Source organism: Nansenia antarctica, assembly GCF_963989245.1.
Source record: "Nansenia antarctica genome assembly, contig: SCAFFOLD_427, whole genome shotgun sequence".
NCBI lineage: Eukaryota > Metazoa > Chordata > Actinopteri > Argentiniformes > Microstomatidae > Nansenia > Nansenia antarctica.
This window is the reverse complement of record NW_027662412.1, coordinates 5,748-28,139: the sequence shown is the minus strand read 5'-3', so window position 1 is coordinate 28,139 and position 22,392 is coordinate 5,748. Positions and strand designations below refer to the sequence as shown.

At 52.2% G+C, this 22,392-nt stretch overlaps 1 protein-coding gene across 1 annotated transcript; it reads right to left on the bottom strand.

The window, feature by feature from the left end:
• Nucleotides 1-4,953: 4,953 nt before the first annotated feature.
• hivep2a (HIVEP zinc finger 2a) lies at nt 4,954-20,229 on the bottom strand (the record flags this gene model as incomplete). The annotated part of the gene is made up of 6 exons (XM_080551297.1): nt 4,954-5,763; nt 8,205-9,139; nt 11,761-11,859; nt 12,607-12,782; nt 14,227-14,426; nt 15,181-20,229. Coding segments are annotated over 6 exons (7,269 nt in total), but the record flags the coding sequence as incomplete, so codon positions are not given.
• Nucleotides 20,230-22,392: the final 2,163 nt, after the last annotated feature.

The window sequence follows — 22,392 nt, the reverse complement described above, 5'->3', positions numbered from 1 at the left end:
GTCGTCCCACTTGTATGCTGCCTCGTTCTCCACATGCCTGTAGCTCAAGCCCCTCTTGCCTATCACCTTCACCACATCCACAACACACTCCAAAACCTGGCGTTTCTTTCTTACTTGCTGCCTATGAGCAGACATCTGACTGCCAGCAAACTTGCTCTGGATATCTCCTTTTCTACTTCTTAGAAAATAGGCTTCAGCACACTTTCGGTGTGTAGCACTCTTTTCATGCTCCTCCACATTCTGTTGCGCACGTCTCCATCCTGTCATTCCAGTAATAAATGTTCTGGGGTCAGTGCTATTGCCAAATGCCATACACACAAAACAAAACAATGTATGCTGTTCTTCGCAATATGTGAGCCACTTCCTACTGGTGCCATCTGCACATGTGAAATACTTTTGTGCCGCTGTATTTTTGGTTCTCTGCTGAGGGTGGTAATCTAAAAAGTGATCTAGCATGGAAGGCTCAGGACAGGCAAAGTAATTGAAGTCCTGAACGTGGCACTCTGTTTCCTCTGTTTCATATTTTTCTCTCTCCTTTTCCTCTCTTTCCCTGACACTCTGCTTTTCTGGGGAGGGCAGCAGCAGCTCAACCTGGTTCAACAAGACATGGACAGAGAAGTAAACTAACTGGTTGTCAAAATCAGCAAAGTTCTCATTTACATGTACACACAGGCTGCATGATTGCATTATGTTACACCAGAAGCCCAGTCATTTCAAATGGAAGGTTGCAAGACAACATTATTGGGTTGCAGACTGCATGAGTTTTATTTCTCCATGCAATAAAAAGCATTCATTAGTTCTGAACTAGGCTAGTGTAGATTTTATTTTTTATTTTATTTTTTTCAAATAAAAAGTATTATTAACACCCATTGTTGGTATTGCATTTATGTCAGTGACAGTGATACCTCAACTTGCTAGCTAGCAACAAAATAGAAAGTCACAAAATGCAGAACACCCCCTTCTAACGTTAGCTATAGAGTCCACAGCCAAGCAGCACTAACGTTACACCACGAGAGAGATCACTGTGTGTGCATGAATTCCAGCCAAGTCCTGGTGAAGCGCAATGCAATCATGCTGCCTGTACGGGTTAGCATAAGTCATAAGACATTCTCTGCTGCTGCTCCCTTAATCTGGCCAATGCAAGCGACTAACATAACTTTGCTTTTGTAAAACCAAGTAACAACATTGCTTGCCTCTCTAGCTGTGTCCTCTGTCTCTTCCTCAATTGCTAACGGCACATCAGTGCTAACGTTAGTTAGCGGTAAAGATGTTGCTGTGGCAGCCGCAGCTGTAGTAGGCCTAGCCCCCACAGTCGATGCAGAGAACATATCTGTCAGTTTCTGACATTTTGAGGCATCCTCTGCTAGCTTCTTCCTTTTTTACTCCCTAATTTTCTGGGCACCCCCTTTCACTATCTTATCTACGAACATGACACTGCACTTGGGTTGTCGGCCGAGGGATCAGAGTGGGGGAGGGGGCCGATGGACAGCAGGGCCTAAGCATGTGATTGGGCCAGCCCATGTGTTAGTATAAATGGGGGCCGCCGCTTGATGCCGCGCTATTTTGGGCCGCGGTAGTTTTTTTTTTTTTTGGGGGGGGGGTCAGGCGGCCCGACCGGCCCAAAACTAGCGCGGCCCATCTGCCAGCGGGCAGAAAGATTGTATGGCCAGTCCAGCGGTGAGTGGAAGGATGGAGCTAGAATCAATGAAAATGTTCAGACTTTTCTTTTGAAACACGGAACTATGGAACTATGGAAATACGAATCATAACACAAACTCGCTAGTCAAGCCAAAATACTGCAACTCAATGGATTGGGTGAGTAATCCCCACTGCTACCTAGTTAACTATAACACTACTTTACATTGTTAGCAGGCTCACAAAACAAGCTGTGTTAGTTGACTAGCGATGTGTCATTGATTTTCAACAACGCGGAAATGTATTCACATTTTTCGAAAGAAAAGCCTGATCATTACATCAGATCCCGACATGAGGACCAATGATCAGACTGTGTCACATTTGTCTTACAGTGGGTGGATGGAGTTGGAATCGTTTGGAGATGGTGTTTTAGCTTTCCCCGTACCTTCTTCCTGATGTCCTGGGATGTCCTTTCCTCTCGGCATTATTGATCTGTGTAGGTACAATGTGGCACTACAGTGGTTTGGTTGATTTCCTCTCTCTTTTAATCTATGTTGTCCAACCCTTTTCCTAAGGATGTCTCATTTGATTGGTCTGCTTAATTGATTAAGCACCCAATGTGTTTCACCTGAATATATTACCTACTTCATTTTGCCAATTGCAGCTGGGGGTTCACTTACTTTTGCACATACACTGATTCCATGTTTCATGTAGTTTTTTGACTACTCACAATTCCCTCTAAACAAGTACATGCAATTTATAAACATAAACCTGACATTTCATATATAGAAAACTGGTGATGATAAAAAACGAAAATCATGGTAAAACAACAGAAAACTCTAAACTGCTCAAGGGGTTCACATACTTTTAAGCATCACTGTATCATAAATATGTACATACATATGTATATTTGTGTATATAAACGTTCCAAACGTTTGACTGGAACTGTACATATATAAGTTTGGACACACTTTCCCATTCAATTGATTGCCATCCTCGTCGCCAATTATTTTGTTATGTCTATAACCAATAATGTCTATAATTCCCAATAAAGAAAGGAGGCAGAGGCGGCGAAAAACGTTTGATATAATATATTGATATTATAATATATAATATATTGATATTATCTCAGTCGCTTTACTGAACAAAGCGCAGGTATACAGGGCAAGACTCGTTACCTATACCGCTTTTCATCATTCCTACTACGGTGGTCCACATGTTAAAAAATAACACTTCAATACATAACATAAGTGTCTCCAAACTTTTGACTACTACTGTATATTATATATGTCAGTCACTTGAAGAAGACAGATAATGAAGCCATGGAGAACAGACATGTTATCATATCGTATTTATTTGAAAACAACAATCCGTTTTATGTGTCACCTGTACTGTGGTTCATCATTGAAACCGAGTTCTTACATGATATTGTATTTTTCCACTGGACATCAAAGTTACCCTTTTTATGCATGTTTATACCACTTTTTCCTTTTTTTTGTTTGTTTCTATACAATGATTTGTGCTTTGATACCGTAGGTGTTTAAAGACAAGTTAATACAGTTAATACCAGGGGTCTACTGACAAACATGTCAAAGAGAGTCAACTACAGATCCGATACACACCATACAAAATACACATATACACACAAGAGTGCACTGACTGGATAACCTCTTTCCTTTAGGTTGTTGACTCGCAAACAGGTTTTTAAAAGCAACCAGTTTTCAAATCCCAGTTGAATAAATTGATATATTGTGGGGTGGCAGAACCCTGAACGTTAGGAAACTTAAGGTGCTGTTCAGAGCTGTGGACGTCTGTGACATCACGTATGACATCACGTATGACACGCCTTAACAAAGGCTTGATGGACTGATGGCCTCACCCATGGACAACTCTTTCCATGTATAAAATGTATGACTGTGTGTGTGTTTGTGTGTGTGTGCGCATGTTTGTGTATGTGCGTGTGAGTGTGTGTGTGTGTGTGTGTGTGTGAGTGTGTAAAGTGTTGGATGGGCATCATAACCCATCATTCATATGTACATCTGGAATGTTCCCCACCGAGCCAGACCTTTCATATTCCACTACTTCAGTTGAATGAAAACAGAAACACAAAGTTGATTCACTTTAATGCTGAACAGTTCTACGTTTTGTAAAAAATAAAAAATAAAAATCACAACAAGTGTAGCCAATCCAGCGGACAGGAGCGCAGGGGGGCGGAGCCTGCAGGGGGCGGAGCCTGCAGGGGGGAGGGGCCTGCAGGGGGGGGGAGCTAACTACCATACTGGGGGGGTCGATCCAGGACATAAGTGCAGATATATATTCTATATATATAATTATATACTAGGTATATATTCTTGTACATTTTACTTATATGTATATACTTCCAAGTAAAGTGCATTCACTTCGATGTATATAAATACTTCTAACATATAAAGCCATTTTACAGTGTACATATTTTTTTTGCTCTAATTATGCGATAGCAAAACCCATGCTTTACATAGAAAAGGCGTCCACAACATTAAGAAAACTTTACAATTTAGAAACATGATACAATAAATAGTATTATAGAATTGCTGCTGTACACAAAAAAGCCATTTAATTTCACTCATATAAAAATATGTTTTAGTGCAACCTTACATGTACTTCACATCATTCAGACTCAAGTGTCCAAAGAAGACGGGAAATGTCATTTATTACAAAGCTGATACTTAAACTTGATATATTTACACATCTTCCTGCTCAATATGCTTATAAGAATATAAGCAAAAAGTAAAGAAAAGGCACAGACACATGTGAACATGTCAGCGTACCAGCCCCAAGGCCCATAGCAGTTTGGTCAGGCTCACAACATAAGTTAACATACACTGGATGTATATTCTCTGAAACTTTTAAATAAGAAAGAAATTGTTAAAATAGCAAACCAGGTTATAACAGGCATGCCATGAACAGACACCACGACTACAGAGTCTTCTACTTAACTTTGCTTGTTTAAAGACTTGTGTGTGTGTGTGTGTGTGTGTGTGTGTGTGTGTGTGTGTGTGTGTGTGTGTGTGTGTGTGTGTGCGTGCGCGCGTGTGTGTGTGTGTGTGTGTGTGCGCGCGTGTGCAATGTCATGGGCCATGTCTTTACGTTGCACTCTGCTCCCTTCTTCTTTAGCGAGGTTCACCTGGCCTCTGAGGCCTCTTTTGATGTCTCCTTGCCCCTCTTTGTGCTTGGCCTCTCCCCCTCTGGCCTCCCCTCCCCTGGCCTGTCCTCCCCTGGCCTCCCCTCCCCTGGCCTCCCCTCCCCTGGCATGTCCTCCCCTGGCCTGTCCTCCCCCACCCTCTCCCCCCCTGGCCTCTCCCCCGAGCCCTGCGACCACTCCTCTGCGTTGGGGCTGTATAGACCTGGTTGCCCCCCCAGACCCGCCGGACCCCCACCCGCGCCCGGGGGCTTTGATGTGGCAGGTGGGGAGGCCTCAGCGCCAGGGTGGGGGTGGTGGGGGGGGGCAGGGGCCAAGGCGCCAGAGGGAGGGGTCTGCTGTCGGACCTCCGGGCCGCTAAAGTGCTGAATCCTGGTGGGAGGGGCTCCCTCCTGGGGGGTGGGGCTGGGGTGGGGGTGGGGAGAGGCATGGCGGCAGGGGTGCAGGGGGGGGTCCGGGGGGCTGACCGCCCTACCTCTCACCAGAGGCTCTTCGGTGGCGATGCAGAGCGAGGCGATGGCTTTGGTACAAGTCTGGATGCTCTCCTCTTGGTGGCTGTCTGGGGGGCCGGGGGAGGGGGGCGACGACACCATCCTCTCCTGCTGCTGCTGGGGGGAGTCTGAGGGCCTCCGGAGCCCCCCACCTCCGCTCACGCCTCCGACGCCGCCCCCACCCTCGTGGTGGGAGTAGGACGCCTCGCTGGACTCCTCCGACGTGCTCTTCTGCAGGGGGAGGCGGGAGGCAGGGTGGGGGGAGGTGGGAGGGGGCAGGGAGTGGACCATCTGGATGCCCCCGATGGGGATCATAGGGAAGGGGGGGCGCACCTGCTGCTGGGAGTGCAGGGGGAGATGGCTGAACAGACCCTGGTGGAGGTGGGGTGCCCGCTGGGGCCCGCTGGCGCTGGGGGGGTCATGGCTGCTGTCCCCTCGAGACAAACCCTTCCTCTGGTTCTGAGAGGAGAGGAGAGGAGAGGAGGGGAAGGGAGAGTAAATATTGAATAGTGGCACAAGAAACAATACAGTATTAGATGATCTTGAAGAGCAAAAAAACGTCTCTCTCTCTCTTATGCTTTTATGTCTATGGCAACTTTGTGTCCAACCAAAATAAAATGACGTGGGGTTCCCCAAGGATCAATCCTTGGCCCCCTTCTATTCAATATATACATGCTTCCATTGGGACACATCCTAAAAAAGAACAAAATTGCCTACCACAATTACACAGCCCTCTCACCAAACGACTATAGTCTCATCGACAATCTCTGAACAAATAAATGCTTGGATGACACAAAACTTCCTCCAACTAAACAAGGACAAAACAGAGATAATTGTATTCGGTGCACCTGACAAAAGATCGAAAGTCATTGCAAAACTTGATTCTCTTTCTCTTCAAACTAAAAAACAGGTCAGAAATCTTGGTGTAATTCTAGACTCTGATCTAAAATTCAACAGCCACATAAACTCGATAACTAAATCAGCCTACTATCACCTGAAAAACATAACAAGAGTGAGAGGTTTCATGTCCAAACAAGACCTTGAAAAACTCATCCATGCATGAGTAGACTTGATTACTGTAATGGTTTACTAACAGCTAAAACTATGCTTTCACTATTATCTTATTATATGTTTTATCTATTTACTTCTTATATTTGCTTTTATTCATTGTCATTTTTATTTTCTTACTATACTCCTCTTGCTGTTCTTTTTCATAATGTATGTAAAGCACTTTGAATTGGCCCTGTTGTATGAAATGTGCTATACAAATAAACAAGCCTTGCCTTGCCTTGCCTCTCTCTCTCTCTCCCTCTCTCTCTCTCTCTCTCTCTGATTCTAAAGTTCAACAGTTTGAGGATTGTGAAGAACAGAACCGTTGAACATACGACCCAGTCTGATCCCAGCAGGCTGGCGTCTACGAGGTGAAACTCTCTGAGAGGAGAGGCTTTAATGGATTATGAGCAGAGAAGGTTGGAAAAGTCTGCTCCTATAACTGAACCATTCCCATCCTTTAAACAGTGAATATGAATATTTGAAGCGTGGTAAATGATCGGGCTGAAGCTGGGGTGTATTTCATGGTTTATTTAAACGGGCCTTCCTGGAAAGTCCAACTTTAACAAGACTCTTAAGAACAAAAACAGACCTTATTATCCACCGCGCAATGATGAGCCAAGCTTACACACACACACACACACACACACACACACACACACACACACACACACACACTCACACAGAGACACACGTACACACACACACACACACACACACACACACACACACACACACACACACACACACACAGCCTTCCCCCAGGTCCTTAACCAGCCACAGGTAGAATCAGAGGAGACGCTGAGAGCCCCTGGTACCCTGCAGATCCAGTATGCTAGCTATGTCTAAAACAGATCCAGTATGCTAGCAGATCCAGTATGCTAGCTATGTCTAAAACAGATCCAGTATGCTAGCTATGTCTAAAACAGATCCAGTATGCTAGCAGATCCAGTATGCTAGCTATGTCTAAAACAGTGTCTCTGGCACCGCACACACCTGGTTTGCTTCCTACCTGGAGGGTCGCTCCTACCAGGTGATTTGGAGAGAATCGTTGTCTTCTCCACAAACCCTCACCACTGGAGTCCCCCAGGGCTCTGTCCTATGCCCCTACTGTTCCCCTACTGCCCCTACTGTTCTCCCTCTATACCACTGGGGTACCCTAGGTTACGACCATTCCTCACCAGAGAAGCAGCTCAACTCTTGACCCAGTCACTGGTCATCTCCCGCCTTGACTATTGCAACACTCTCCTGGCCGGGCTCCCCGTCTCCACCATCAGACCTCTGCAGCTCATCCAGAATGCTGCTGCCCATCTGGTGTTCAACCTCCCCAAATCTTCCCCTGTTCCCTGTCCTTCGCACCCTGCACTGTCTCCCGATTGCAGCTCGCATCAGCTCCCACCACCTCTACGCCAACACGGCAGCTGCCCGGTCACGTCTCTTCACTACACTGGCTCCCTGCTGGTGGAATTAGCTTCCCACGGCTGCCAGAACTGCAGAGTCACTCCCCATCTTCCGCCGGAGATTGAAGACCTCCATCCGTTCAGGTTACACCTTAGCTGCTCCTCTTGAGACATCTATCTCTGCGTCCTCCTATACTGTGTCTCCTAAGATTTCTACTTCACTGCTTGTACTGTTTCTCCAGTGTCTATAATTTTTTAAAATATATTATTTATTTCTTCTTCTTTCACGACGACTGCCAATGGCCCCTGGCCTGAACTAGATTATTCTTTCTGCTACGACTGGTGGATTGATGATTCACTTGCTTAGTCAAATGTATTGGTTGTAAGTCGTGCTAAATGCCAAACATTTTAATGTAAATGTAGTGTGTCTGTGCCTCCATTATAACCTACCGTCTCCATGTCCGCGTGGCTCCGGCTGCGTTGGCCAAGGGGAACCATGTCAGCCTGCTGTCCTCCAGTGGCCCAGGGGGTGCTGTGCTGGTGGTGGTGCAGTCCTCTCCTGGGGGACAGCGGCCGTATCATCCCCCGGTGGCGGCTCCGCGGGGACAGCTCCCTGCGCGCCGCCCCCAGCTGCTCCCGGCCGGGGGAGGTGGGGCACCCCGCGGGGGAGAGGGGGGACAGGTGTCCCCGGGGGGAGACGTCCCGTCTGGGGGAGACCACATGGCCGAGGGGGGAGGCATCCCTGCGGGGGGAGAGGCGGCCAGCGCCGCGGGGGGACAGGTCTCGCCGATGGGGGGAGAGATACTTCCTGGAGGCGGAGGAGGTGGGGGAGGGCTCGCGGAGGGGACGGGGGTGGGGGGAGGAGGAGGAGTCTGGGCCGGGGGAGCAGAGGCGGGGGGAGGGGAGGCGGGGGGAGGGGAACGGGTCGTAGGAGGAGGAGGAGGAGGAGGAGGACAAGCCCAGGTCCTCGTCCATGGAGCTGGGGACGTCCAGCAGGTGGCTCCTGTAGTCCTCCCCCCCCCCCAGCGCCCCCTGGAGAAGCCGCTGGTACTGTGCCATCTGTCCCCCGGCCTCCCCAGACCCCAGCTGGGTGATCTGGATGCTGGGGAGGCTGGCGAAGAAGCTGAAGAGCGGTTTGGACCCGGCGGGGGCGGGGCCTCCGTAGGGCAGGGGGCTGGGGGCGGGGCCTGCGTAGGGCAGGGGGCTGGCGCTGCGGGACCGGGTCTTGGGCGTGGAGTCGCCGTCGTACTCGTCCTCATCCTCGTCCTCGTCCTCGATGTCGTCGCCGTCTTCCTCAGAGTCGTCGGCGTCGGAGAACTGGTGGTCCGCCATGTGACCCGACACACCCCTCTTCCCAGAATCCATCTGGCCGTCTTCGCCGATTTCTGGAAGAGGAAGAAGCACACGGGTTGATCTAACTACCATGTAAATATACAACAGTGTGATTAGTTTCAGCTGACTTTAGGGACCTTGTTGTGGGAATATAGGGTGGGTGATCTGATATGTACTGTATTTTGGTCAATGACCATTTTGTGATTTGTATGCAATTAGGAGTACTTTGAATTCAATTCTCTGAGAGACTGGTAGCCAGTGGAGGGATCTCAGGATTGGTGTAATGTGTTCAAACTTTGTTTTTGTTAGGACCCTAGTAGTGGCGTTTTGGATGAGCTGCAATTTACAGTTCCTTTAGATAGGCCTGTTAGTAGACCATTATAATAATCAAGTCTACTTGAAACGAATGCATTTTACAAGGTCTTGTATGGACATGAAACCTCTCATTCTTGTTATGTTTTTCAGGTGATAGTAGGCTGATTTAGTTATCGAGTTCATGTGGCTGTTGAAGATTAGATCGGAGTCTAGAATTACACCAATATTTCTGACCTGTTTTGCAATGACTTTCGATCTTTTGTCAGGTGCACCGAATACAATTATTTCAGTTTTGTCCTGGTTTAATTGGAGGAAGTTTTGTGTCATCCATGCGTTTATTTGTTCAATGCAATTACAGAGATTGTCGATGGGACTATAGTCGTTAGGTGAGAGGGCTATGTAGATTTGAGTGTCATCCACATAGTTGTGGTAGGCAATTACATAAAAAAAATAAAAATGTGTAATGTGTCCCAATGGAAGCATGTAGAGATTCAATAGGAGGGGGCCAAGGATTGATCCTTGGGGAACCCTGCATGTCATTTTAATTTGGTCGGACACAAAGTTGCCAATGGAGACATAATAGCTTCTGTCCTGTAGGTAGGATTTAAACCCGTTTAAGGCAATGCCTGAAAGTCTAACCCAGGTTTCGAGTCTATCTATTAGAATGTCGTGGTTTACAGTGTTCTGATCTGTCGTGGTCTATTTTTAAAACTGAGAGTCAGTGTTTACACGGATGTCATTAAGAACTTTGATAAGAGCCGTTTCAATGCTATGTAGGGTTCGAAAGCCTGATTGAAAGCCATCAAAGAGATCATTCAGGGTCAAATAATTGCTTAATTGTTCGTGGGCAGCTATTTCAATAATTTTTCCTCTACTGGAGAGGTTTGATATGTGTCTGTAGTTATTCAGTACAAATGGGTCTAGGCCGTTCTTTTTTAGTAAAGGCTTGATAACTGCAGTTTTCAGGGTTTCAGGGAAAATGTGTGGATAATGCTTGGTGTGGATTATGTGTTTGGATTATGTGTTGGAATATGTGTTGGATTATGTGTTGGAATATGTGTTGGATTATGTGTTGGATTATGTGTTGGATTATGTGTTGGATTATGTGTTGGATTATGCCTGGTGATTGTTCAAGTGTATTTAGCATTGTAGCATATGTCCTGTAACAACCACAGGATGTGACGCCTCACAACAGGATCAACAACATGACAACAAATAGCAGCAGGACAGCTGGATGCAGGGGGGAGGGAAGCAGCATTGATCCGGGGCTGCTAGCCTTCTACTAGTCTGCCCATAGCCTGCTACTAGCCTGCTACTAGCCTGCTACTAGCCTTCTACTAGTCTGCCCATAGCCTGCTACTAGCCTGCTACTAGCCTGCTACTAGTCTGCTCATAGCCTGCTACTAGTCTGCTCATAGCCTGCTACTAGCCTGCTACTTGTCTGCTCATAGCCTGCTACTAGCCTGCTACTAGTCTGCTCATAGCCTGCTACTAGCCTGCTACTTGTCTGCTCATAGCCTGCTACTAGCCTTCTGCTAGTCTGCTCATAGCCTTCTGCTAGCCTGCTACTGGCCTTCTGCTAGTCTGCTCATAGCTTGCTCCTAACCTGCTACTAGTCTGCTGCTAGCCTGCTCATAGCTTGCTCCTAGCCTTCTCATAGCCTTCTGCTAGTCTGCTCATAGCCTGCTACTAGCCTGCTGCTAGTCTGCTCATAGCCTGCTACTAGCCTGCTGCTAGCCTTCTACTAGTCTGCTCATAGCCTTCTGCTAGCCTGCTCATAGCCTTCTGCTAGTCTGCTCATAGCCTTCTGCTAGCCTGCTCATAGCCTGCTACTAGTCTGCTGCTAGCCTTCTACTAGCCTGCTACTAGTCTGCTCATAGCCTTCTGCTAGTCTGCTACTAGCCTGCTACTAGTCTGTTGATGAGGGGAGGCAGAGAGGGAGGAGGGGGAGGCAGACTGGGAGGAGGGGGAGGATAAGGGTAGGCAGAGAGGGAGGAGGGGGAGGATGAGGGGAGGCAGAGAGGGAGGAGGGGGAGGATGAGGGGAGGCAGAGAGGGAGGAGGGGGAGGCAGAAAGGGGAGGCTGGTTCTGATTAGACTAACGGACCGCACCAACGCAACCAACAGAGCTCGTATTTATCAGCTACTGGCTCCTCACCACACAGTCTGTCTAGTGATTCAGAGAGAGAGTGTGTGTGTGTGTGTGTGTGTGTGTGTGTGTGTGTGTGTGTGTGTGTGTGTGTGTGTGTGTGTGTGTGTGTGGGTGTGCACCTGTGTGTGTGTGTGTGTGTGTGTGTGTGTGTGTGTGTGTGTGTGTGTGTGTGTGTGTGTGTGTATGAGTGATTCAGGGTGATTCATACCAGGTTCGTCTGTCTCGTCTTCCACAGATGTCACAGACACCCCCAGCTCCAAGCACTTCTTCATGTGGGCCTTGGACTTCATATGCTTGGTCAGGTTCCCTGAAACCAGAGTTTATGACTTTTAAACACTCTTACTGGAAACAGCAACACAGAGGTCTGGTCTGTCAATGCATAACACTGGACCGAAGAGGGAGGGAGGGAGGGAGGGGGAGGGGGAGGGAGGGGGAGAGGAGGAGGGGGGGGATGAGATCCTAATGTGATGCAGATTTATGTCTGTGTTTCCAGTTTAACTTTAACAGAAGTCCTGATGTTCTGCTCTCGGTTTGATCTGGGTGTTTTTGTTTGAACTATCGGGTTCAGTTCGCTGGGAGGGGGAGGCTGGGGGAGGTAGAACACCAGGGGAGGCTGGGGGAGGTAGAACACCAGCGGTGGCTGGGGGAGGTAGAACACCAGGGGAGGCTGGGGGAGGTAGAACACCAGGGGAGGCTGGGGGAGGTAGAACACCAGGGGAGGCTGGGGGAGGTAGAACACCAGGGGAGGCTGGGGGAGGTAGAACACCAGGGGAGGCTGGGGGAGGTAGAACACCAGGGGAGGCTGGGGGAGGTAGAACACCAGGGGAGGCTGGGGGAGGTAGAACACCAGCGGTGGCTGGGGGAGGTAGAACACCAGGGGAGGCTGGGGGAGGTAGAACACCAGGGGAGGCTGGGGGAGGTAGAACACCAGGGGAGGCTGGCAGAGGTAGAACACCAGGGGAGGCTGGGGGAGGTGGAAAGGAGGAGAGGAGAGGAACAGAGGAGTGGAACAGAGGAGAGGAAGGAGGAGAGGAACGGAGGAGAGGAAACACACCTTTGGTTTTGAAGGCGAAGTTGCAGAACTTGCAGACGTAGGGCCGGACGTCGGTGTGCGTGCGGATGTGCTTCTTCAGCATGCTGGGCTTCTTGCAGCGGATCCCACACTCCTCACAGATGTACTTCCCCCGGCCCCGGCCCCGCACGTACACATAGTCCTCATTAGACTTGTACCTGCAACAGACACAACAGGCTAGGGTTAGCTTCTTCAACAGGACTGGAGCGAGGGAGGGAGGGAGGGAGGGGGGTAAACAGGACTGGAGGGAGGGAGGGAGGGGGGTAAACAGGACTGGAGGGAGGGAGGGAGGGGGGTAAACAGGACTGGAGGGAGGGAGGGAGGGAGGAGGGTAAACGTAGGGATGTACGTAGAATGTTCAGGATATCAGACACATCAGATCACCACTTTACTCAGGGTTAGGGTTAGTCAGGGAGACTTGGGCCTTTTAACGGCTCAGAGACCAGAGACCAGAGACCAGGCTCAGAGACCAGAGACCAGAGATCAGAGACCAGAGACCAGAGACCAGAGATCAGAGACCAGAGACCAGAGACCAGAGACCAGAGACCAGAGACCAGAGACCAGAGACCAGAGACCAGAGACCAGAGACCAGAGACCAGAGACCAGAGACCAGAGAAATTAATAAATTAATTAAGAGAACAGGATCAGAGAACAGGTTCTGGTCCCAGGCTCAGAGAACAAGTTCTGGTCCCAGGCTCAGAGAACAAGTTCTGGTCCCAGGCTCAGAGAACAAGTTCTGGTCCCAGGCTCAGAGAACAAGTTCTGGTCCCAGGCTCAGAGAACAAGTTCTGGTCCCAGGCTCAGACAACAGGTTCTGGTGCCAGTTTCAACGGCCGTGTGGTCGGAGATGTTTTCACAGCTGTTTCCAGTTATGTGGAACTTGAATTATTATAATTTTTTTCTCACTGTACATGGATGGTAATATCATAAATGGACCATTTCATAGAAATGTGAATCTGTCAGATGATTGAAAAACAAACGTGAAAATTAAACGATGGACCCAGTTGAAGAGCTGAGACATGCTGATCTTCATTCTGATGGTGACACAGCAGTGTGTTTTTTCAGTGTGTCTGAAAACACCATACTAACATTAAACAAGCTTGTGTAAGGAAAATGCTATCATATTTTAGTGGAAAACGCCCTCATGTCCATAAATGAGAAGCAGCAATTATGAAAACCGAGAAACATTTACATTTCAGTTGCCACGGTGATAGTTTTACCATTCCCATATAAGAGTGGCTGTGCACAGTGGTTTCAGACGCCCCCGGCCATCCAATCAGATCCCTCCTCAAAAGGCCTCCAAGCCCCACCACTACACACATCTGTGCGTGTGTGTGTGTGTGTTTGTGTGCGTCTGTGTGTGTGAGTGAGTGAGTGAGTGAGTGAGTGTGTGACGTGCGTGTGTATGTGTGTGTGTGCGTGCGCCTGTGTGTGTGTGTGTGTGTGTGTGTGCGCCTGTGTGTGTGTGTGTGTGTGAGTGTGCATCAGTGAGTGAGTGAGTGAGTGTGTGTATGTGCGTGCGTGTGTGTGTGTGTGTGCGTGCGCCTGTGTGTGTGTGTGTGTGTCACACCAACACGAACATCTAAGTGTGTTCACACGTACCCTCCTTCAAAGATCTTGATGCGGGTGGGCTCCGGAGTCTTCGAGGCCGCCTCCTTCTCTCCCTGGTCCTCCTTCACACCCCTGGTCCCCTCCCAGGAGCCCCTGGCCCCCTCCCTGGTGCCCCCTCCCTCCCGGGAGCTCTGGCTCTTCATCTTCCTCCCGCACTTACTGACGTCCAGCTGCATGAGCTCAGGCCTCATCTGGGGAACAGGGAGAACACACACACACATCGCTGGGTTAGACTCACACACACATCGTTGGAATAGACACACACACACACACATCGCTGGGTTAGACACACACACACATCGCTGGGTTAGACACACACACACATTGCTGTGTTAGACACACACACACATCGCTGGGTTACACACACACACATCGCTGGGTTAGACACACACACACATCGCTGTGTTACACACACACACATCGCTGTGTTAGACACACACACACATCACTGGGTTAGACACACACACATCGCTGGGTTAGACACACACACACACACACACACACACACACTGCTGGACTAGGCAACATGGTTGTGTACTGGTTATGTTGGAGTGGTTATCTGGTCATGAATGTACAGAGCTTAAAATAGCCATTGCCAATTAACCAGCTTTACGATATTCTAGGTGATTTAAAGACCCTAATCTTAACCCTTAGGTGTGCATGTAGGCTAAAACCTCAGCCTGTTTTATATATTGCATATACTGTATTTTACATAAAGAAATACAAACATATAGGGCTTTATTCCATACATTACAGGGGAGGCTAGGAGAGGTAGACAACGGAAGAACCATTCCATGCATTACAAAGAGCCCGTCCTCCGATGTCTACCTCCCCCAGCCTCCCCTGGTGTTCTACCTCCCCCAGCCTCCTCTGGTGTTCTACCTCCCCCAGCCTCCTCTGGTGTTCTACCTCCCCCAGCCTCCTCTGGTGTTCTACCTTCCCCACCTGGTCCAGCCTCTGCTTCCATGCCAGAGAGGAGACCAGCTTCCCAGAGCCGGGCGGGGACATCGCAGCCAGGGTGTAGGTCTCGCTGCCGCTCCTCTGCTTGGACCGCAGCAGGGCCAGGGTGGCCTTGGTGCTGAGACCCAGGGGGTTGGGGTTGTAGGAGCTGATGCACCAGGACCCGTAGACGGAGGTCAGGGGGCTCGTCTGGGCGCTGTTGGGCTTGGTGTAGTTCAGGAAGCACCAGCTGATGCTGGTGGTGGTGCGGAGGCTTGGGAATTGGAAGAACTGCTGCATGTCGGCGAGATCCGTGAGCAGGAGGCTGCCTCCGCCGGCTCCGACGCTCTGGTTGGCTGCCAGCTGGACCAGCATGTTTACCGGGATCTTATTGGCCAGCGGGGGCCGCGTGGGCTCGTCGGGAGCGTCGCCGGAGGGGGAGCCCATGGACCGGGGGCTGCCGCCGGCTTCGGGGGGCGGCTCGTCTACGTCCAGCTCCTCCGGGGACGACCGGCCGCCGTCAGGGACGGAGTCCGTGACGATCTGCAGCGGCGGGGTGAAGCTGTCACTAGGCGGCACGTCAGGGAGGTGGGGGGCAGAGGAGCGCACAGGGATCTTAGTGGAGATGGAAGGGGAGGGGAAGTCGGAGGGCGGGGACGAGGACATCCTCTCCTGGTCGTCCATGGAGCTCTGGCTCTTCAGAGAGCCCCGCTTCGGGTGCTTGGCGGACGGGTCCTCTGAGGTGCTCAGCTCCACGGCGCTGAGCTCTTTGACCATCTGGCCGTACATCCTCTCCTCCTTCACGCGCTTCTGCTGCTTGGTCTCTATGAAGAGCTCCAGGCTGCTGGCCGGCGAGAGCATCCGCTTGCTGCCCCCGAGGCTGGACGAGGCGTCCGTGGTGGAGATGGTGCCCGACGTCAGCGACAGGGGGATGCCCGTGTTGAGCCGCCCGGGCAGCGTGTCCGGAACCGCCCACAGAGGGTACCGTACACCCCCCTCCACAGGCCTGCCCAGGATCTGAGCCAGGTTGAATCCCACCCCGTGTTTGGACGCGCTGCTGCTCTCTGTGCACACCGCCCGGCCCGGCCCGGCCGAACCGTGACCGCTGTGGGAGGCAAACAGCTGGGAGACGCTGGTGTACATGACGCTCCCGTAGGACGGCACGGCGGTCTGGACCCTGACGGGGACGAGCATCCCCGGGAGGGACGGCTGGCCGCCGGCGTTCTGCGTGGCGAAGATGGGCTGGACCTGCTGCAGCAGCCCCGCGCCCGCGCTGGGGGAGAGGGCCACCTTTGATGGGGGAGGGGGGCCGAAGTGCTGGGGGGACGCCCTGGAGGGGTACTGGTAGCTCTGGCTGATGGCCCCGTCGGAGGCCTTAGTGTCACACTGCTCCTGGATCTGCTGGATCTGGTGGAGTTGGGGGGCGGGTTGGTGAAGCTGGGGGGGCTGGTGGGGGGGCTGCTGAAGCTGGTGCGGGGGCTGGTGGAGTTGGGGGGTTTGGTGGGGGGGTGGGTGGGGTGTCTGGTTGGACTTCTGCATGTGTGGCGGGATGCTAGGCTGCCTGATGTGTAGTTTCTGTTGCAGCGGGTGCGTCTGGAAGGCGAGGTGCTGCTTGTGTCTCTGCGTGGACTCTGGGTGCCAGAACAAGCCCGGCTGGAATGGCAGGAAGGGGATCGAAGCCAAGCTGCTCTGGAGGGAGGTGTATTGCATCACTTCCTGCGTGGTGAGCTGCTCACTACCCGGATGCTCTCTGTCCTCAGAGGACAGCCGGCCCGGGAGGCTCGGTGAAGGCTCGTCCTGCTGGCTGTCCTCGCTGATGCTCTGCTGGAGCAGGTGATGATGCGTCCCTCTCTTAGACCTGGCTCCCTCGCCGCCCGGGCCGCTCTGCCAGGCCGAGAGGGGGGGGGGGCAGTGCTCCGAGTGCTCCTGTTTGATGGTCAACTCGACCCCCCCCTGCTCGTGCACCACCGTCTCCGGGTAGACGCTCAGGGATGCCTGCCTCACCAGGTAGCCGCGACGACGCTCCTTCATGGCGGATGCGCTGCAGTACACCTCCCCCTGTCTGGAGGAGGTGGACAGACTGCCGTAGTCGAAGGACTTGCTGCGTATCTCTGGGATCTCGGTGGGCAGGGCGCAGGGGGCCTGCTCTGAGGAGGACCTCCTCATCTCCCTCTGCTGGTGGTGGCCGGGGATGGACAGGGAGTTGCTGCCAGGGACGGTAAGGAACTCTGACTGCCTGGCGAGATCCTCCTGCTGCTTGGTGGGAGAGACAGACTTCAGGCTCTCCTCTCGGTCGAAGGACATGGAGAAGCTGGAGCTGTGGGAGAGGTTGCTCTCCTGGCTGGGGGAGCGGGACAGGCTGGTGCAGGCGGACTCGAAGCTGGACTCCCCCGAGGAGTGTTCCAGGTCTGCCAGGCGCAGACGCTTCTTCTTGGGGGGCAGCTTCTCGGTGGGGAGCTGGGAGAGGGTCTCGCTCCTTTGGGGCCACTGGAACTCCTCCACGTGCTTCTCCGGTTCCTTCGCCGGCGCCTCGGGCTCCTTCTCCGGCTTATCTGGCTCCTCCGTCACCCTGATCTCAGGCACTTGGATGTTGGGTTGACGGACCAGCTTGTGGAGGATGTGGTAGGGCTGGTTGGGCGACCCAGTGGCGCCGGCGCCGGCTAGCTCGCTGTCGCTCTGCTGCTGTTCCAGGCTCTCTGACCTCAGCGCAGTCTCTGGGCTCTTGATGTCCTCAATGTTCTCTGTGTCTGACGGCTCCGAGTGGCTAGAGGGCTTGTCCTGCTGGTAGGATGGATGCTCGAAGGACTCTGACTTCTCAAAGGAGTTTGGCCTGCTGAGGGAGTTGGTGTGCTGGATCACTGATATAACGTTGCCAGCTGCCTTCCTGTCCATGTCCGGGACCAGCACGATGTCATCTGAACACATACTGGTGCATGTGTCGAAGCTGTCTGATTGGCTATGTGCACTGCTGTAGATGGACGACCCCTTTAAAGTGGGCGTGGCCCTAGAATTATCTTGACTACCCTGTTTGGAATCGTGATCTCCTGCCATTTCAACAGAGCCACTGCAGCTGCTGTCGTACTGGGCCGGGCCGTCCTCCTCGTCCCCGACACTCTTCTCCTTCCTGCGTTTGCGCGTGGCGATCTCCGTCATCCCCACCTTGGTGCCGTAGGGGCTGTACGCCGTGTGCTCCGGCACCCCAGGGCTGCGCTCCCCGGCCAGCTTCGCCCCCCCAGACGAGCCTCCATTTTTGGGGACGTTTCCGTAGCTCTCGGCCTCGCCGTGGCACTCCTGGACCGAGTGTTCGAAGGCGGCCTGCCTCCTGAGCCTACGCCCCGCGGCACCGGGGTAGAAGACGTCGTCGGAGGTCATCATTTCGTCGAAGGAGTGGCTGACTCGTATCCCAGGTGGGACGTTGAGGTTGGTGGGGGAGGAGGTTGGCATGGAGTTACTCCTGATGAGAGGCCCAGAGTCACAAGGTGCTTCTAGCAGCCCTGTGTTGCTTTGGCAGGGGCCGGTGGGGTACTGCTTAGGGTCCAAGCCCGCTATCATCTGAGCCTCGCCGCCATCGCTCCTGAAAAATATGTGATCCTCTGATATCTTCCCCATGCCCAGGTTGGCGAGGTTCGGCTCCTGGCTCGCGGCCGCAGCCATGTTTATGGTGATAGATTGTCTGGATCTAGAGTTGGGTTTATAATACCACGTTCTGCCAAACATAATCTCCTCGTAGGACTTTGCGTTGGTGTTGGGCGGGCTGATCTGCTGTTCGGCGCTCTCTGAGCGAGAGAAGTAGCCTGAGTCTGTGCTTCCTTTGCTGTGTGGACTCAGCAGGTTGAGGGACTGCTCCGAGTCCTGCCCCTTCTTCTCTGTCAGCCGCAGGGCCAAGCGCTGTTTGATGGTGGGGGAGTCGTCCACCCGGACCACCTGGGAGCTGACGTGGGACGCCTTGATCTCCGTGAACAGGGGGCACTCCGTGGCGGTGGACGGGACCCCCTGTTTGGGGACAATGAGGAGAGGCACTTTCATGGGCCCCATGGTGAGCTCCTCGGCCGAGTCTGCATACGCCGGCTCCCCGCCTTTCTCCACTGTGCTTTTGTCCACCTCGAACGATATCTGAGGGAGGGGGCTGCCTTTGTCCATGGCCTCCGCCGTCTCCTCGTCCGTGTCCGTGCTCTGCTCGCCGTCCGAGTGCGCCTCCGTCTCGCCCAGCGAGGACGCCTGGTCCATGTCCCCGCGCGACGCCGCCAGCTCGGAGAACGGCACGAGGCCGGCCTTGATGGCGTGGGCGTGGGACTTCCTGTGTTTGTAGAGGTTGCTCTTGGTCTTGAAGGAGAAGCCGCAGGGGAGGCACGGGTAGGGCCTCTCCCCGGTGTGCGAGCGGATGTGCTTCTTCAGCACGCTGGGTTTGGCGCACGCCCGGCCGCAGTAATGACAGATATACTTCCCGGGCTTCTTGGGCTTCTGCTCCTTCTTGTATCCCTCCTCCGACGGCTCGGGCCCCGACTGGGAGTACTGGCTGAAGGAGCTGGGTAAACTGGGGGATTTCTGCCGCGGGAACCCCCCCCCATGGGAGCGGGAGTGGGCGTGCCCGGGGTAGAGGTCATCGGAGGGGAGCTGTCCGGCGAAGGGCCAGGCATGGGCCTCCAGCCCCGGCTGGGGCTTGGCCCCCGAGAGGAAGCGCTCCTGCATGGGCTGCTGGGGGTACGGCTGGGGCAACTGTGGCTGTTGGGGGTAGGGCTGGGGCAGCTGGTAGGAGAAGGCGCGGGGTAAGGCTTGTGCGTACTGGCTGTCTTGAGATGATGACTGACCCATGGATGTTGATAGCAGCTTCCCAGAGCCATACTTCAGCTGTGCTGATCCAGCGCCTCCTCCTCCTCCTCCTCCTGCTGCTCTCTCGCGGTGCGAGTGCCTCTTGCCCTCTGGGTCGGCGAACGAGCTTCGTTTTGAGCCGGCTGACGGTTCCGAAGCCCACTTCCTCTGCAGTGGCGCCTTCTCCCGAGGCTCCTTATTGGTGCATTTCTGTCCAGTAGCAGCAGAGGATTCATGCGGCTCCATTTTCCTGGGTTCTTCAGTTGGGGGGGGGGGTTTGTCTTCTCGAAGGGGTGGAGAATGTTAGATGGCTCTACAGCTAGCAGACATGTCAGATGTGAGAAAGGCTTCCATGGCTGAAGTCGTCTTTCTTTCTATCGATCATTCTGTGGTCCTGCTTCAGGCCGTTCGTCCACGTCGATCCTCTGTCCAGTTCATCAAGTGTACGAAGGTCTCTGAGTGACTGATCTGAAAGGGAAAATGTGAAAGAAACAAAATGTTATTCCATGTAGAACACAACAGGATGTTGACAGTTATCATGAGTGAATATAGCTCATTACTAAATACTCAAACAGAAAAACATACTCTCTTCAAAAAGTGCCTGTTGATTTTTCTTCCTTTCACTGCTTCCGCTGGATTCCTTCACCATCAGACCGACAGGCAGAGGAGACCATCAGGCCTACAGGCAGAGGACACAAACAACAAGTCAGTTAAAAACAAAAATCGTAATCACAACTGACAATAATGTCTTAACAATCCAGTTAAAATGTGATTTTGTCCCATTTTACCATGCATGGATACATGACTGCTACTGAAATCATTGTGCTACTGTGTTCTCATGTGTGTCTACAGGCGAGTACTGCGGTGAACTAGATGGAAGTTAAGATATTTCTTCTGAGCGTGAATTTGTGATTGAGCCACCCTCCCACTCCTTCTGAACAGTGTGTGAGTCATCACTAACAAAGCAAACCACTTGGTTCCTAAAAGACACAAAGTCATATAAATAGCCTGCTGGGTGGAAGTGACATAACGTGTCATATGTGCGTGGGCGTCCAAAGGGCAAGTCATAAAGGAACTATACTAACCAGCAACTCACACTGTTTCCCCTCTCTTTCGATTGCCTGGTGTTTGATTTTTACTTTCTACACACACAGAAAGTACTGCAGCACTACAGTAAGCACAAAGGACCTAAATATAGACACTGCGTACGTTTGCGGTACATGTTTCCGTGCGCCAACGTTCACAACCGCACCGGCACCTGAACACAGGAGAACTGTCTCAGCCTGACATACTGAAGCTGCACTCCACCATGTATGTGTTCACTCTCTCTCTCTCTTTTCTCTCTCCCTCTCTCTCTCTCTCTCTCTCTCTCTCTCTCTCTCTCTCTCTCTCTCTCTCTCTCTCTGTCTCTCTCTCTTTCTCCTTCTCACCCTCCCTCTCTCTCTCCCTCTGTCTCTGTCTCTGTCTCTCTCCCTCTGATTGCAACATCCACCCCCCCCCCCCCCCCACACACACACACACAACCCCCTCCCCCCCACACACACACACACACACCCACACACACAGGGCCCTCTGTGCCTCTCTGTGCCTGGTAGGAAGCAGCAGGAGAAAGCCGTCTGTGACAGTGTCTGCAGGCCGGCCCAGGTCTATAAATAGGCCCGGCAGAAACCCGCTGGTATTTATAGCACCTGAAACAGTCACTTCTGGGCCGATTTTTGTTTTCAGAAACATGCTGTTAGACAGAAGGAATGTGTGTACGCAGCAGGACGCAACGCAGGCCACGCCCCCTCCCAGGAGCCCCGCCGGGGCCTGGAGAGACCAGGGTTAGAGAGACCAGCCAGGGTTAGAGAGAGACCAGGGTTAGAGAGAGACCAGGGTTAGAGAGAGACCAGGGTTAGAGAGACCAGGGTTAGAGAGAGACCAGGGTTAGAGAGACCAGGGTTAGAGAGACCAGGGTTAGAGAGACCAGGGTTAGAGAGAGACCAGGGTTAGAGAGAGACCAGGGTTAGAGAGACCAGGGTTAGAGAGACCAGGGTTAGAGAGACCAGGGTTAGAGAGAGACCAGGGTTAGAGAGAGACCAGGGTTAGAGAGAGACCAGGGTTAGAGAGAGACCAGGGTTAGAGAGAGACCAGGGTTAGAGAGAGACCAGCCAGGGTTAGAGAGAGACCAGCCAGGGTTAGAGAGAGACCAGGGTTAGAGAGACCAGGGTTAGAGAGAGACCAGGGTAAGAGAGAGACCAGGGCTAGAAAGACCAGAGGCTGGAGGATCAGGCAGACTCAACTACACGTAAACGCCACTACAAATACCATTACATCATGACGTGTGTTTAAAGCAACACTACACAGCTTTCTCCACTAGGGTTGCTCTGGAGTAAAACAAAATGGTGCCCAAAATTGAACCTCAAATAA